Below are 15935 nucleotides of genomic sequence, written 5' to 3' on the forward strand. Positions count from 1 at the left end.
GTATTATTAATCTGAATCTGCAAAGCTACTAGTGACTAAAAGGTATCAAATAAAAGATGTGGAGTAAAAAAAAGTACATTTTTTTCCCTCTGAATTGTTTCTCTTTTTGCAATAAAGATGTCACGAATGGGGAAATTAGCTAGAGAGACAATTTTAATATGGGGCTCTATGGGGATTGACTCGCTTTTGGTGCCAGCCTCAGGTGATGAGCTGAGACTCCTCATCCCGGGACAGCCGTGACAGCAAAACAAACGCACACGGACACGGCGATGGGAGTGGCCACACAATCGGATTGGACAACAGGATGTGAGTTGAGCTGTTTTGGGGTGAGGCGGTGCGTTCTGGGGTGCACAACTTTCTGCGTGTTTGCGCAGTTTCGCTGCGCTTCAGCCAGTCTGGATAAACCGACCGCCGGAGCGCAGACAGCGCGGGGCTCCGCAGCGCAGTGTCCAAATCTGCGAAAACGGCGGAGCAGGCCGCTGCACCGCACACTTCTCGCACAGCCACCGTCTCATGTGTGGTTTACTCGCTGATGCGGGGAGAAAGTTGTGGACATGTTTTCCTGAAGTGCACGGTTTCACGGATACAGTGTGCAACATTGTATCTACGGCGTTAACGAGCCTCACCGGACTTTGGATTATGTTTCCGTTGGATCGTAAACTCGCCCGCTCGCCATATTGTGCGCTGTGAAACTCGAGGGAAAGTTGTCAAGAGTTATGACATTTGCTGCGCACGATCCCTTCATGGAGCTGCATGCAGTCGACTTCGATCGAAACCAAAGTGACTCCATGGAGCTGGCCATGGAGAGCTCCGTGCACCATTGATAAGGTACATACACTGTGTTTTTCACTAATCCGCCGTGTTGCCCAACAGCACTCCTCAGGCGCTTCCTTGTTGCTGATTTTTAACATAACATCACTGGCTATCGTCGGCTGATTGCACGAGTCCCTTCGTTTCCTGTATTTCTTGTTATGCCAAATGGCAGCTACAGTGTGGGCGCCTCCTTGTTGCTGCTGGCTTGCAAACTTCTTCAGCTCGTAGCGTCCTCTCTGCACGCACCTGGACGTAATTATCGAAATATAGGTTTAGCTCCAGCAGCGCTTACCTCAACTCAACTGTCTGTCTGATTTTCTGTGTACTGACTGGGCTGTTTGCTTGTGTAGGCCTCGATTTCCTCCTTGCTGCACACGAGTGAAACACGTCTGAAAAGTTTTTTTTTTTTTCATGCTTGTCTTGAGAGAAAAAGAAAGTGTCTAACTCCTCCTTTCTCTCACAAGGGTCCGGCACCATAAAGAGGATGAGAAGAATGGACAGCAGAGCTCAGATTTGATTCTGGAAGGAGGGTTGCATGCTCCCCACCCTGCACTTTCCTTTGGGATTTATATTTCCTCCCAAATACCTCTGTATACACAATTAAACAAAGAATTCCTCAGCCACAGGCAGTGAGAGCACACTACAGAGGCAGTAACTGAGCAGTTTGCACGCTCAGAGATCAACATTGAGAGCTCTGACCCCCTTTTTGTACCTGACAATATTACTATGAGTCTTCCTCCTCAAGTAAATACCGACAAGAGCGGCAAGCTTCGGGCTGCAGCCATGAAAGAGCCTGTGCAGCATTCAGGGGAGGTTTATTATGGCATGGGACCTCCGGCTTTAGAGTCAAGCCACAGTGACTCAGCTAGCAGCTCTGGTGTTTACAACCCCGAGAAAGGGCCCCAAAGTCTACCGCACTATCAACAGGCTGCTCCCGTAAAGTGGATGCACCAGGACTCCACACAGGTCCCCGGCTGGTCTCAGGAAGCCCCTGTGCCAGCCTGGGGGCAGAACTTTAGCCCCTATATGAGCGGAATGAATGTCAGAGGTCAGATGGCGTTCCACAAAGGAGTCCATGAGGGTGTAGCTCTGCCGATGGCGGCAGAAAATCAACTGCCAGGTCCCGTCGAGGCTTACAGAGATGCCACCCAGGCTCAAGCTCAGGGGAGGGGGCTCGAGTGGGAGCAGCACGCTGCGGCTGCAATACACCAGGCTCAGCTGCAGGCCTACCAGCACGCCCACAAAGGTGTGGAGCTCCAAGGTCAGCCCCATGTGCCCTCTCACACTTTGCAGGGGTCCATGCTGCAGCCCTTCCAGACAACATTTAGGCCCAGCAAGCAACAGTTCTCAACCGGTTATTACTCTGTTTTTCCAGGCAACAAGGGAGTGCCGAGCCTGGCGTACGGCGAGCAGCCCAAAACTCAACAACAGCTGCTCCATCAGATGCAGCAGCAACAAATGCATCACCATCACCAGCAGCAGCAGCAACAGCAGCAGCTGCATCAACAGCATCACCTGCAGTTGCAGCAGCAGCAGCAACAACAACAACAGCAGCATTTGCAGCAACAGCAGCAACAAATCCAACAGCATCAGATGCAGCAGCAGCAACTGCAGCAGATGCAGCACCAATATCACCAGCGACAGCTACAGGAGCGGCAGCAACACATGCAGCAAATGCAACAGCAGCAGTTGCAGCAACAAAATGTGCCACAGCAAGAAACGGCACAACTGCAGGTGCAACCAAAACCGCAACAAACCCAAAACTTTGTGACTTATCAGCCGCCTGAGTCTTGTCCACCTGATGCCACGTCTAAAAAGGAGGATGTCTCACTGGAACCGCAGCAGGAACCAGAGGCTCAAACCCACGATGCATCACCTGCACCTGCTCCAGGCTCTGAGAAAGCCGCCACAAATCCTGCACAGTTAGCTGCCCCTCGGCGCTCGCGCCGCCTTTCCAGAGACGGTCAGTCCCCAGTGGGTCCCCCTTCGACAAACATCTGGTCTCAAGCCTCTAAAGAGCCCCCTACGTCCCAGAATGGAGTAGCAGCCGTTCAGGCAGTGAGAGGAGGGGAAAGCCAAGTGACGACAGGAGGGGTCATCCAGATCACCAGTAGGAGAAGGAGGGCGTCTAAGGAGATCAACTTGGAGACTCTGGCCCAGAAGGCGTCAGAAATGGAGCCTGCTAAAATGGTCAAGTTTAAAAAAAGAAAAGAAAAAATCACCCATTACTCTGCAGCTGTAGTTAATTTCCTGTTTATTTAAGGCAATTTCACAGCAAAATAGCCATTTAAGACTTGCTTTAGGCCCAACAAGAATGGCAAGATCAGCTAAATTGTGCATGTAGGAGCAGATTTTCTCATTTGGCAAAGTTGGAAAGCAGCTGTATAAAGAGGAAGAACCCTGTTTCTATGCAGGACTTCCTGATGGTTTACAAAACCCCTTTCTTAGGTCACTTTACTCGATTCCTACATCTGTCGAAATCTCAGCTGTAGCAGGCTGCCTGAAAGTGCACACAGTCATCGTGTATACTACATTGTCCTGCAGCTATCTGAAAAACTGCTATTAGTGAAGATTCCTCCTTTTTGGATTTGAGATATTGTTCTCGTTTTATCGCCGTAACAAAGGCGATAATACCCGTAACCTTGTTTACATTCTGTGGCACACCCACTGCAACTGCCATCTTTGTTTTTTCTTCAGCAGCTTTTTAAAGCAGTAGTTAAATTCATTTTTGTCTGTTTCTTCTCAGCACAGCAATGTTTAGCGCTCTGCCCTCGAGGGGTTTTCAGCCTCCTCTGTAGGGTTTTGTGCCGAGTGTGCATGCTGGATGTACAGTTGGAGCAGCTGCATGTCTGCACACCTCCACATTCCTCAGGCTCTTTCCCAGTCATTCAGCAGAGCTAGGGAGGGGCCAAGCTGTCAGCCTCCCCAGCACACACCAAACAGGTTTAATATTGCTATTCACAAGGCAGTGCTGTTGTTTTGTGGTTAACAAGCAACACTTTTCTGGATTAGGATAAGAGATTCAGACTCACTTTTGCCCGAAGTGTAAATCATAAAAAGTGATTTACATGTTTCACTGCTGCTGCTAGACTTCAGGACTGCTGAACATTTTATCAGCTTGACCAGAAATGCCAGGAAGGCGTGCACACTCCTCTGAGTGGAAATATGTGCTAATAAAACGAGTCTGTGTGATCCTTATGTTACATTGGACGGAGGCAGCGCCGCAGATTTCCAGATGTCTTCACCTGTAGGAGTCGAAATCAGCTCTGTAAATGCAACGTTTCGAGTAAAGTAGCCACTAAATAGCTATTGATTCTCAATTATGTCACTTAATCGATTAAAGAAATAATTGTTGAATAACGAGACAGTTGAAGATGTTTTGGTTTAATCTATAATGAAAATAGTCTTTAATTGTGGCCCAAATGTCGTTTATTATAAAATGCAACACACATGTTTTCATTCAGGTAGAAAATGTGTTTATTTTTTCTAAATTAATCTGATTTAAAAATGCCTCCATGTGTATGTTATCTATCACAGTATCTTTCCATTTGCATCCCAAATCTGGGTCTTCCTCTTTTCCCTCCCACGTCATCCTCCCGCCTCTTTGCTTTTATGCCTCAACAGGAAGATGGTCCTCCAGGCAGGCAGGCCACTATGGTGCCCCTGGTTATCCCCGTGTCTGTGCCAGTGCACAGGACCCAGACAGATCCTCAGGGTGGCTGGCTTCAGGGACGAGTTGGCCCGGGCGAGCGGCCGGCGGGACAGTCCGACAGGAAACCTTCTGTCATCGTGGCTCGTCGGCGATCGCTCAGAAACTCCATGACCGAGAGTTTTGGCCAGGTCAGTGTCATAAGATGGGGACGTTTGCATTGGTTTGATCGTTGGATTATTATTGATATTGTCTCAATCAGCATTAAAACAATAGATTTTGGGTAAGAGTAGTTATTATGCAGCAGAATGACCCTTTGAGTGATCTGTTACGTTACTGAATAGTTATTACATGATATTATTATGTGAGCAGAATTTTGATGTTGTAGTTGTGTGAAAGGGAGCTAATTTAACTTTCTATTACTATTTGTTTTCATGCTGAGCGTTAGATGAGATGTTTGAGAAGGCTTTTGGTTAGCTTAGCTTAGCATAAAATGCTAGCGGCTAGCCTGGCTCTGACCAAAGGTAAAGCCTCGTTTGTGTAATTCATTAAGTTTTATGCTGCACTATTTCTTGTCCAACTCAGCAGTTTCCTCCTGTTTCTAGTCTTGATGCTAAGCTAAGCTAAGCTAAGCTAAGCTAAGCGTCATATTTTGAACTCATACTCCTGTCTTTAGTGAAGGAGAGGTGCAGTTAGTACTCTGTTATAGTACCAGTATCCCTATGTTACACAAGTCCAGTACTTGAGTAATTGTGCTTTCACCACTGGTTGCCGCCCTCTGAAACCCTGTGATGGTCGTTTTGCACATTCCACAATGAAGCACATATAAAAGTCGTGCTTCTAGATGTTTATTCAGACTCTGACCACATTGCGTAACTACCCCGAGACCCCCTTTAAATGCAGCCTCAGAAGTTCACATGAGCACAGGCGCCCGCGCAGAGTGCAGCCTTCGAGATGTCAGCCTGGAAAACATCCAATGTTTGTGGCGTAGTTTAGATGATAACGTGACTCAGAAACTCCACAATCCTGAACAACACGAACAGCTGTTTAAACTGGGCGTGTAGGTTCACAATGAAGCCTCATTTAGCAAGTGAACAATGGACTTCCTACTTACTGTATATCAGGGTTAATTAGACAGTGATTTAGGAAAAAGTGTGACAATGTTGAAAAACAGAAGATTAGAGCAATGAGAACCCAGCAGGTGGTGCTTTGGTCCAATCAGATGTGAGAAAGGTCAATGTTGATGCCTTGAGAGCGACTGTTCGTATTCTGTCTAATAGAAATTCCTGCTTGATTTGGCTCCACACATGTTTACTGGTGATAACAACAAGTGCGGCTGAACACAATAACAAATACTTGTTGAGCGGCTGCTCTGTCAGAAATACAGAGCGGAGCAACTGGTGAATCCGTTTCCAGCACAACCAAACATGCTGCTTTAATAAAGAAGTCAGTAATTATTGTTAACGCCGTCTGATTACATGCTATGCACAGAGAGAGGAGTTTTCCACCGTGGAGGACAGTAAAGCTGGTGGTTTGGCTGAGGAGTGAGCAGCTCTTCATCGAACACGTGCAGAGGTGTTTCTTTTTGGGTTGTCAAAGTAATGTGTTCGTGTCGATTGATTGTAGAAAGAGTAACGTTGGATTAATTGCGCTCTATGATGCCCCTCAACCCCATACATCACCGAACATGCAGCCGTCCACAGCAGATTAACATCAGCGCAGCCCCGAAGCTAAATTAAATGAATGTGTTTAATAGCTTGACGGCTCGAGTTTCCTTACTTCTTTCAGTATTTAAGACTCATCTGCTTGCAGAAAATGACCACTGAACGAGCAAACAGAACTCCTTTACTGACACCAGTCGATTATGAGGAAGTAAATTACAGCAAAATGCAAAGTGTGGCAGAAGGTGCTGTTTAATAAAGAAACCCTAAGGTGCCTGATTGGCTTAAGTAACGCTACACAGTGGCACAGAAATGAACCTGCTGAAAACAGGCTATTTTTAATAGTACTGTTTGATTTATTTATATTTTGTAGTGGCAGTTGAATAGAGGCAGGAAATGCAGGGGAGAGGGGGGGATGACATGCAGCAAAGGGCTTTGGACTGGAATGAAACCGCAGCCGCTGTGGTGAAGACTCAACCTTTATACGTTGTACACGCTCTAAAACAGGCAATTTCATTTGTCCACAAGGAGGCGGTCAAGGCTTATTTAATGCTGACCCACAAATTCATCATGGGCAGGTTGACTTGTCGTTGGGTGGTATGATCTAAAGCCAAAAAATCGGACTTTTCCAGTCAACTGGTCTTATCCAAACCCTAAAATGTACCTCCTCCTCTCCTCCTCTATCCAGGATGGGGAGAATGATCTGGGACTGGACGAGGACGGAAAATCCAAATTAAAGCGCCGACCCCGCCCCGAGCCTCTCATCATCCCCCCACACAAACCATCCACCTTCATCCCTCCATCCCTCTACTCCACCATCTCCTCCTACCAGAGCAACCTGCGCTCTCCAGTGCGCCTGCCAGACAACCCCCTCACCTTGCCCCCGTACACACCTCCACCCATCCTGTCTCCTGTGCGTGAGGGCTCCGGACTCTATTTCTCCACCTTCCTGACCAACATCGCAAGCAACCAAATCCTGCCGCCGCCGCCTGCTACGCCCAAATCTGCGACACGCAGCCTGTTGCGCTCCAGTAAGTCTTACTTGTTGCGTGTACAGGTGATACATTCTCTTAATGAGGCCGGGTAATCTCCAAAAAAGGACATTTCTTTGTATTTTCAGCAAGTTCGGAAATCACACCTCCGGTTCTGCCCTTGATCGCCGATGCCACACCTGCCAGCCTTGAACCGTACGTACAGCCGTCTAAACAGGCCTCTCAGGTTAGCAGAAATGTCCTGACATCACCAGAACTCCATGTTTGCGTCCTGTCTTTACTTGTCCAGACGCATCAACATCGGCCAGAAGTACCAGGCAGAAATTCCCGAGTTGCAAGATCAGCTGTCCTCCCAGTTTGACCAGCACAAGGCCGACCTGGTGTGGCTCCCTTTGGACGAGTCCTGCCTCAAACACAGCGATCAGGAGAGGAGTTAGTATCTCACATTGCCTGTCATCCACTGGCCCTTTCATTGTTTCCTCCCCGCTGATTCTCTCAAACCGTTGTTTCTTTCTTTCTTTCTTTCTTCCAGTGGAGGACTTGATGAACATGGCTTGTTCCAGTGTGCTCAGGGGCGGAGGAACCAACCAGGAGCTGGTTTTACACTGTTTACATGAATGTGGAGGTGATTTCCTTGTGAGTATAGTGACTCATAATGACTCAGTCAGCTCACTACAGTTCAGTTTGCCGGGACTTTTTGCAGGAAACCTTTTACTTAAATCAAATTCCTAAAACTTAACAGCAACAGAATATTTTCAGAGTATTAAAAAGTCTTAATTGAAAAGCATTTTTCAGACTTGCTGCTATATAGTGTTGCACAGTTAAAGCACTCAAATCAAGAATGACGACTCATTGCAGTTAATGGTGTCGATTTAAAGGTAATGCTGGGACGTTTGATGCTCCAGGACCCAGTTTTTCCCAAAGGGCATCACCTGGCAGGTTATCACTACTCAGGTGAGTGTCGACATGAAAGGAAAATAAGATGCTTCCATCTCTTCATCTTCCTGCTTCTGTCATTTTCGCCACCTCTCCTCATTCTCTCTTGTAAGCAACAATAAATTGCGCTGATTTACTCACAGGCTCCGACTGCTGGACTGCAGAAGAGAAGCGCTACTTCAATAAGGGGATCTCTGCCTACAGGAAGGACTTCTTTATGGTGCAGAAACTGGTACGCTCGTTAATTTTACCCTGCAGCATGAACGACTATGAATCAGGCTAAATAAATCTAACAAAAATACATTTGCATTTAATTAAATGTGCCCCGTGTGGCATTTTAACAGCAATAAATCATTAACACATTAATTCTGAGGCATAAGTATAATTGCTTCAAAGAAGAAAAGGCTAGATTTTCAAACACACAGGCTCGTGCTGGTATTTGACAACATGAAGCCACATTCAGATGTAATGGAAATGTCCTTTTTGTCTAGACGCCTAAAACTTCGGTTTCAAAATGCAAAACAAAAGAGGAAAATTAGACCAAGTAAGTCTTGTGACAGGAAGTAGCTGGATTTCTGGTCAATGTGGTCTTCATTTTGAAGAACAGCAATAAAGATTCCACCGACTCGTTCTTCTTTCCAGTAATCTGTTATTATATGTGGACACTACACTTGCATATTGTGAGATGCATCCCATGCAGCAGTGTCACAGGAGGAAGCTTATTATGATCATAACACTCTGCACACGCATGTGTTTTTGGATCGATTTTAAAGGTGCAGACCAAGACTGTGGCTCAGTGTGTGGAGTTTTACTACACGTACAAGAAGCAGGTGAAGATCGGCCGCAACGGGATTTTAACCTTTGGCCCTCCAGATTCACCCGTGGAGAAGCAAACAGAGGCCGTGGTGGATGTTAAGGTAGAGTGGCTGAAATGTGACGGACAGGTGTGTCACGAAGCATTAAAGTCACCCAGTTAATGGGATGGAATGAACGTGCTGAACGGTATCTACTTAGACTGAGTCAGGATGGGAATTTCATTATCACATTGCGGAGCAGGGACACCAAATATTCCTCATAAATCAGAGCTTTAAAGGTGGCTCTAACCTTTTGTGTAGTGACATTTTGTATTTTTTTTGGATGTGATTCATTACAGAGTTCACAGCAGTCAAAACTGATGGATGGCGATGAGAAGATGGACGTTTCGTACGACCAGATCCATGAGAGCAGCCAGCAGGCAAGGGTTGCTCAGTCACTACAGGCTCACGACTATGTAAGTTTTTCACTGCATGTTCGAGTAGTGCATAGTACACCTCACACGACAGGTAAACACACCTCTGAGTAACTTAAGTGTGATCTGGATGTGAGTCAAGACGCCTGGTTGCATCTGTGCGGAGTAAAAAACATATCAGACTGACATCATTTCTGGTGCTGCAGGCAGGAACGATGGTGATGATCAAAGAGCCGGACACTGTGAACAACCCGCAGTCAGCTGCTCCCAGGCCTCGGCCCGAGCCTGCAGCAAAGAAGAGCAAAGTGCCTGTAAAGCCCCCGCAGGATCCTGACGCAATATTTCCATGCAAGAAGTGTGGCAGGTACGGCCAAATCATCAGAGATGTGCTTTTTTCCCATCTGTAGCTTCGACTAAATGGCTCTTTCTTGCTCAGGCGGTGTTGCAGACTCACTAATGTTCGTGAGACTATAAAACGGTTCACCTGCTGATCCTCACATGGGTCAAAAATATGGAAAAGTTTTAAATAAGAGATAAAATAAGGATTTGTGAACTACATAACCATACGAAGATGTGCAGATAAAATATATGTACAGGAATTGTACCCATTTAACATTGAACAATCTGGATCTCTGTTCTCCCAAGTATTGACAACAAGCACAAACTTGCAATTGCTGCAACCACGAACATGCATGCATCCATGCATCCAGGCATTCATGCATTCATTCACACTACCTCACATGGCATGAACGTTGAATCAGCTTTCGTTTGGTGTAAGACCATTTCCCACAAAGTCTTGTGCAAGTTTATGAATTGATTTGGAAAGTCTGTGTGTTTTTGCAATAGGCCACTCCTGTTGCCATGTACCCTTATAGGCATAAACACACACACACACACATTTGATCTCCACTCTGAATTCAGTTACATAGTTACAAACACTTCAGGACATCTTCTTGTGGACTTTAATTGATTAGTGAAGTGGTTGCACAGCTGATGCATGCTGGCTTGGACTCTAGCCTCCCAGTATCCCAAACTGGCCTAAAGATCCTTCACTAGTTCAAGGAGTGAGTCATTATTTACAAGGATTTTGAAATTCAGTCCTTGCAGTAGAGTGTGGTAGACTTTGTAATCGTCCTCTATCAGTTGCATTCGGTGCGTCATCATTCCAAACAGCTGCTGTTGTGCGTAACGTTGCATAATTCCTTTACCACAGGGTGTTTTATAAAGTGAAGAGTCGCAGTGCTCACATGAAAAGTCATGCGGAGCAGGAGAAGAAGGCTGCAGCGCTGCGTCAGAAAGAGGTGGAGGAACAGGCAGCAGCTGAAGCTCGGGCCAGGAAGGCGGCGGCGGCAGCGGCGGCGGCGGCTCATCAGGGAGGAAATGGGAACGGAATGATGGCGCAGGCGGAGGTCAGCGGCCAGGAAGACTCTTCTGAGGCCGAGGATGACGACGATGAAGATTGGCATTGAGAGCGGGAGAGAAATCGATGAGGAGACTGATTGATGGGTAAACAGAGGGTCAGATCAGAGAGGGAGGGCTGAAGAAAGATGTCCTGCCTCACGGAGAGCAGAATAAGGTCTTCCTGTTAACCTTGACACTCCTTCACAGGCTGACTCTGTGGGACTGCTCTCCAGCAGCCAGACAGCCACACTCCAGTTTCACACATTTGTAACTTTTAAATATTCAGAGGAAGTTTATTTTTTTGTAAATGCACTTATACTGTATGCTTCTGCTTTTTGCCAATATTGCCTTTTTATATCCTTTATTTAATTGAATATATGTCAAAATATTATACATTTTCATTGCGTGGACTTACGGTGATATATTTCATAAGATAATCAGGATGCCTGTTTAGCAATAAAACATCAAGATCAAAGATCAGAACAATCTTTTCACTTATAGCTGCAGCCCTTTTAAATAATTATAGTGTAAGAGCTTGTATTTAAAATCTCCCTCTTAGGAAAATACTATGCTGAATTTTGCAGATTTCCATCAGACGTTTAGGTTGGTTACGCTTATTTTTACAACTAAGGGACCTTTGAAATGAATATGTACAAAAAAGTATATATGAGATTGCCATATATTTATAATACTGCATTTTGCAATGATTTTGGTAATATAAAAACTAATCACGTCAGCTGCAATATGACTTGTGAATTGAAAAGTTTATTAAAAATCTCTACTGTTCTCAAAAGTGTTGTCTTTTGTTTGTCCAAGCTGTCTGTGTGTGATTGCAAGACATCGCTGCTCCAGCAGGTGGAGGTAGTGGTTCACTATGTTGCAGATAATGTACCTTGTTGGGCCATTTGTCATTTTACCTGACTGTTTCCTTTATGTGTTCTTATGTAAAAAAGAGCTCCTTACACCAATATGTGCATGCTCTAAGCAAAAAAGACTTACCACAATAAAATCTAAATTTAAAATCCTGTATTCATAGGTCTGATTCAGTATCCTAGACAGCCTATCATTTTCGGATTAAGGGCTGGAAAGCCAACTCATCTTCAGTCATGAGGGTGTGGTGAAATTTGGCATTGATCGGAGGTGACATAACTCGGCTTTTTAAAGAGCGTGCTCAGTAAAGGGAAGTGGAGCCTGTCGCCCTCAGGAGATGAGATGCAAGGCACATTGCCCTGAGATCACAAAGGACAAAGTGGCCCTGTTCCTGTCCCTGACTCCTCACTGACAAGTCGGACCTTGACAGCTCTCATTTACTTTCCTGCTCCTGCAGAAATTGGCTGGAGAAGCAGGGTCACACACACACACGCACACACACACACACACACACACACACACACACACACACACACACACACACACACACACACACACACACACACACACGTAACTGCATCTCAAGCCAAGACAGAAAGGAAAATCCTCTGACTTCACTACTTTGTGATCCCCGGATTTAATGATATGCATGGAACAAAGAGGAATAGATCGCCACAAAATGGACATTGAGTCATTGTCTCTGCCAGTTCAATCACACACAGTTAGTGCTCACACATCTTCAGCCTCCCGTATATTCAAGTAAGTGATGCCATCATTTTAAAAGACTAATGGTCTGCACTCTGCAGCCATGCTAGCAGCTCCGTGAGGCTGTGACAGCAGTGCTTTGAGCTCAACGCCAATGTCACCATGAACAATGCAAAGAACAATGCTAACGTAATGATCATCTTAGTTCAGTACTGTACTATCAGGAGTTGTTTCCCTACATGAACAGAAGGAACCAAAGTGTAAAGAATTTAACTAAAGAGACGCTGAGTGATTTTAATTCTGTGGCGGTCCATTCCTCATGGACACTGGCAGACAGACAGTTTGGGCCCAGTATATGTAAATATTTGGTTGTCAAGCTTAACGTATGGCTGCTCATTATTGACATGTTGTCCACATTTCAGATGGAGGGTTTGCAGTGATGTAACCAGCTGGGTGGTGTATTCAATGTCCTCTGAGGGTCCTGTTTTTGCCCCGGGGCTTGTAACAAAGCATTGGAGGTTTACATGAGGATCGAATGTCTTCCCTGAGGAGTGGGCCTGCTAATAAGGCCCCATTAGAAACCCAGCTACATGGGCTCAACAGAATAGGTTAGGGATAGAGGAGATGATGGAGACATTACGAGGCAGACTGGTGTGTAGCGACGGAGACGAGGGCAAAACGCTGGATCAATGTCACTAAACGTCTGGAAGACAAATGTGAAGATCGATGGTTCTTCAGCAGGGCCGAGGTAAAATCTGATGCAGAGCAGGAGTGTATGTTAAGATAATTTATGTTCAGCCGCTCGGCGATAAAACTTTGATCATTTTCTGGACGTGTGACCTGTGAGGCTGCAGGTCAGTGTCATCTGGCAGTGAGTGCACAGACACAAGCATGGACCACAGTATACAGCATGCTCATAAAGTGACTTAACACAGATACAACACATCTCTATCAACCTGTCACTCTGTCTTCATCTGTGGCCAAAAATAAGAGAATCAGTCACTGCTACACGTATGAGTTTTGGTCACCAGAACAACAAAAATGTGGATTTTTAATCGGTTTTAAAGATTAATCAAAGAAGTCTTTATGGACCTGATTGATGATGAGCCATTCACCCATTCATCCATCTGTTTATCATCCATCCATTCTCCTTCTTCCCGACTGCAGCTGGCCTCATCAACAAGCCAAGGGACCCCCACTGACACTGACACATACCCCCCCAAATGATCTACACTCTGCATTAATGTAAAGTCTACACACCTGACTCAATGCATTAACACACATCTTTGGAGCTACTGTGCACTCTCTCATTTTAACAGTTATATTGTGTGTGTGTGAGAGAGAAAGCTACTTGGCAAAGCAGGTATGGCAGAGACAGACACATCAGCAGTCACTGGTCTTGGTTCTGATATTTGCAAACCTTCCAACCAACCACATTTACTGCATTTAAACCAGAAGACCTTCAGCAAGCTTGTAGCACATCGCAGAGGAGAGAGAGCTGCATCCTGCTGTACGTAAGGCAAATAATCCCTCCAGCACTGTTTACATCCAGCTGTCCTTGAGGCCAAACTAAAATCGCTTCATGTAATAACTACAGTGGCCATATAACTGACAAACCACTCAGCTCAGTTTCAGTGCGCGGTCAATGGCCTTGAGGGATGTAATCTGCCAGGTCGACCTCTTGACCTGTGACACCTCTCGCTTCGATTGGTTATCTGTCTGTCATCCTTATCCACAGCTCTCTAGCGTTTTACAGTCAGGTGCGGTGCAGGGAACATAAAAGAGCCCTGCAGCCTCTGCTGCAGGTCAGCTGACACACCATCCTGACACAGTAATGGAATTAAACCCATCTATCAGTATTTTAGCCAGAGTCAGCAGCATTACTCTGTTATGCTTATGCAAATGGCCCACGACTACAATCCATTCATCTACAGTGCAGCGAGGAAGGTGACGGCGACTGGCACTGGCATGTTGTGTGAAATGTGTATCACTGCTCATTTTAATGGAACACATAGATCTCGGCCTCAGTCTGCGCCTTCAAGTGCTGCCTTTGCTTTTGAATGAAGGGGCACTTACCCTCCCACTTCAAGGGGAAATTATTACCTTGGTCGGGGTCCCAAGTCCAGCATGAGGGACGATGCTGAGTTCCAACAGCTTAAAGAAATAGAAAGACATTGTTGAAATTAATTGTTCACCTTTTCTTGCCCAGAGTAAGCTGAAAAGATCGATACCACTCTCATGTCTGGATAGTTAATATGAAGTGATGTAAGCAGCCAGTTAGCTTAGATTAGCATTAACAGAGGAAACAGAAGGAAACAGCTAGCACAGGCCCAAGGTAGCACAACAGGCCTTCTAGCAAAGCCTGTAAAGCTCACTAATTAGCACAATATGTTTTGTTTAATATATGCAAAAAGTGTAAAAACAGGGAGTTATGACGTTTTAATTGGTAAATTTTAGAGGTTCTGGTTGGTGGATTTTGCTTACCTTAGGAGAAAGCTAGGCTAGCTGTTTCCCCCTGTTTTCAATCTTTATGCTAAGCTAAGCTAACCAACTGCTTCCTGTGCGAGAATACGTATATTTCCTTTAATATGTCCTTGTGGAGCGCTGTAATGTGTTGTGAAGAGAGCGACAATTTAAATCATACCACTCAACCACCAGGCGTGGAGGTCGAGGGAACAATGACTGAATTAATCTTTAACAGTGAAACTTTTAACCAGAAGCATTTAAATCATGCTCGCAGCAAAGTCAGGGAAGCTGTGCCCATTTGCCCGTCCTTCTTACCAAAGTCACTCTTCGTTTATTTGCTGAGAGTCTTCCTTTGTTATGACTCTGCAAAATAAGCAGCTCGGGAAGCCACCTTGCTGAAATTTGAAATGATCTCGGGGTGAAAGATGGCGGCTGTAGCCCTGCCAAATGCACTCACTCACTGTAAGTGCTCTCAATTCCGACAACATTTCCTGACTCCTGCCAATCTTCCCATGAGAGAACAAGAGCTTTTGGCCCATCCTCACTCCTCACTAAGTCACTGCTTAAAGACAGTAGTCCATAGACAAGGACATGATTTATTGCTTATGCTGCAATAAAGCACGCTTACTTCAGTAGAAATGGAGAAAAGAAGACCACAAAAACAGATTTGCATCGATCAGTGGCCTTTTGGTAGATTTTTAAAAGTAATGCTTAGTGCTTTCTTGATATTTAGGAAGGGAACACTCGGCTCAACAACAGACGTAAGCTGTTTTAGCTAAAAGGAAAAGTGTTTTGCATTGAACTTTTCCATATTGTAATATATTGTAAAACCTATTGTGCCCATATGATACTTCTGAGCTAAAACCAGACTGTAAAACCAATAGTGACTCAATGCTGTTTGGTCCTTTGATGTACTGTTCCAAATGATTTGTGTTTTTAATGTCTTACAACATATTTTTTTTAGCATGCCAGTGCTGTGACTTTAGTGTCAACAATGCCTGTCCTCCACGATTGGCCAAGACTGAAATATCTCACCAGCTATTGGATGGATTGAGAGAGCCATCATTCTTTCAGAGAAGCCTTCATTGTCTTGTGAAAGCTTTATAAACTCTATCCTCATAACACTTGCATCAATATTTATTTCCTATCACAAAGATTTCATTCTGCTTGAAAAGGCAGTTAAAAGGCCGTCTTGTACTTGTTGTAAAGTGTTA

At 45.2% G+C, this 15935-nt stretch overlaps 1 protein-coding gene across 2 annotated transcripts; it reads left to right on the forward strand.

The window, feature by feature from the left end:
• The first annotated feature begins 301 nt into the window (after positions 1 to 301).
• Positions 302 to 11469, forward strand: mideasa (mitotic deacetylase associated SANT domain protein a). Of its 2 annotated transcripts, XM_076756839.1 has the most exons (14): positions 349 to 828; positions 1278 to 2074; positions 2189 to 3003; positions 4438 to 4653; positions 6812 to 7154; positions 7244 to 7310; positions 7405 to 7547; positions 7648 to 7751; positions 7994 to 8069; positions 8195 to 8283; positions 8825 to 8968; positions 9205 to 9321; positions 9486 to 9643; positions 10493 to 11469. In XM_076756839.1, exons 2-14 carry the CDS (start codon positions 1540 to 1542, stop codon positions 10746 to 10748), a joined length of 3063 nt encoding a protein of 1020 aa, XP_076612954.1. In that variant the 5' UTR covers positions 349 to 828; positions 1278 to 1539; the 3' UTR covers positions 10749 to 11469. The 2 variants fall into 2 exon arrangements, with proteins under 2 accessions (XP_076612953.1, XP_076612954.1); XM_076756838.1 differs by having other exon boundaries at positions 302 to 828; positions 1278 to 3003.
• The last annotated feature ends 4466 nt before the right edge of the window (positions 11470 to 15935 follow it).

Source organism: Chaetodon auriga, chromosome 18, assembly GCF_051107435.1.
Source record: "Chaetodon auriga isolate fChaAug3 chromosome 18, fChaAug3.hap1, whole genome shotgun sequence".
In the NCBI taxonomy this organism is placed as follows: Eukaryota; Metazoa; Chordata; class Actinopteri; order Chaetodontiformes; family Chaetodontidae; genus Chaetodon; species Chaetodon auriga.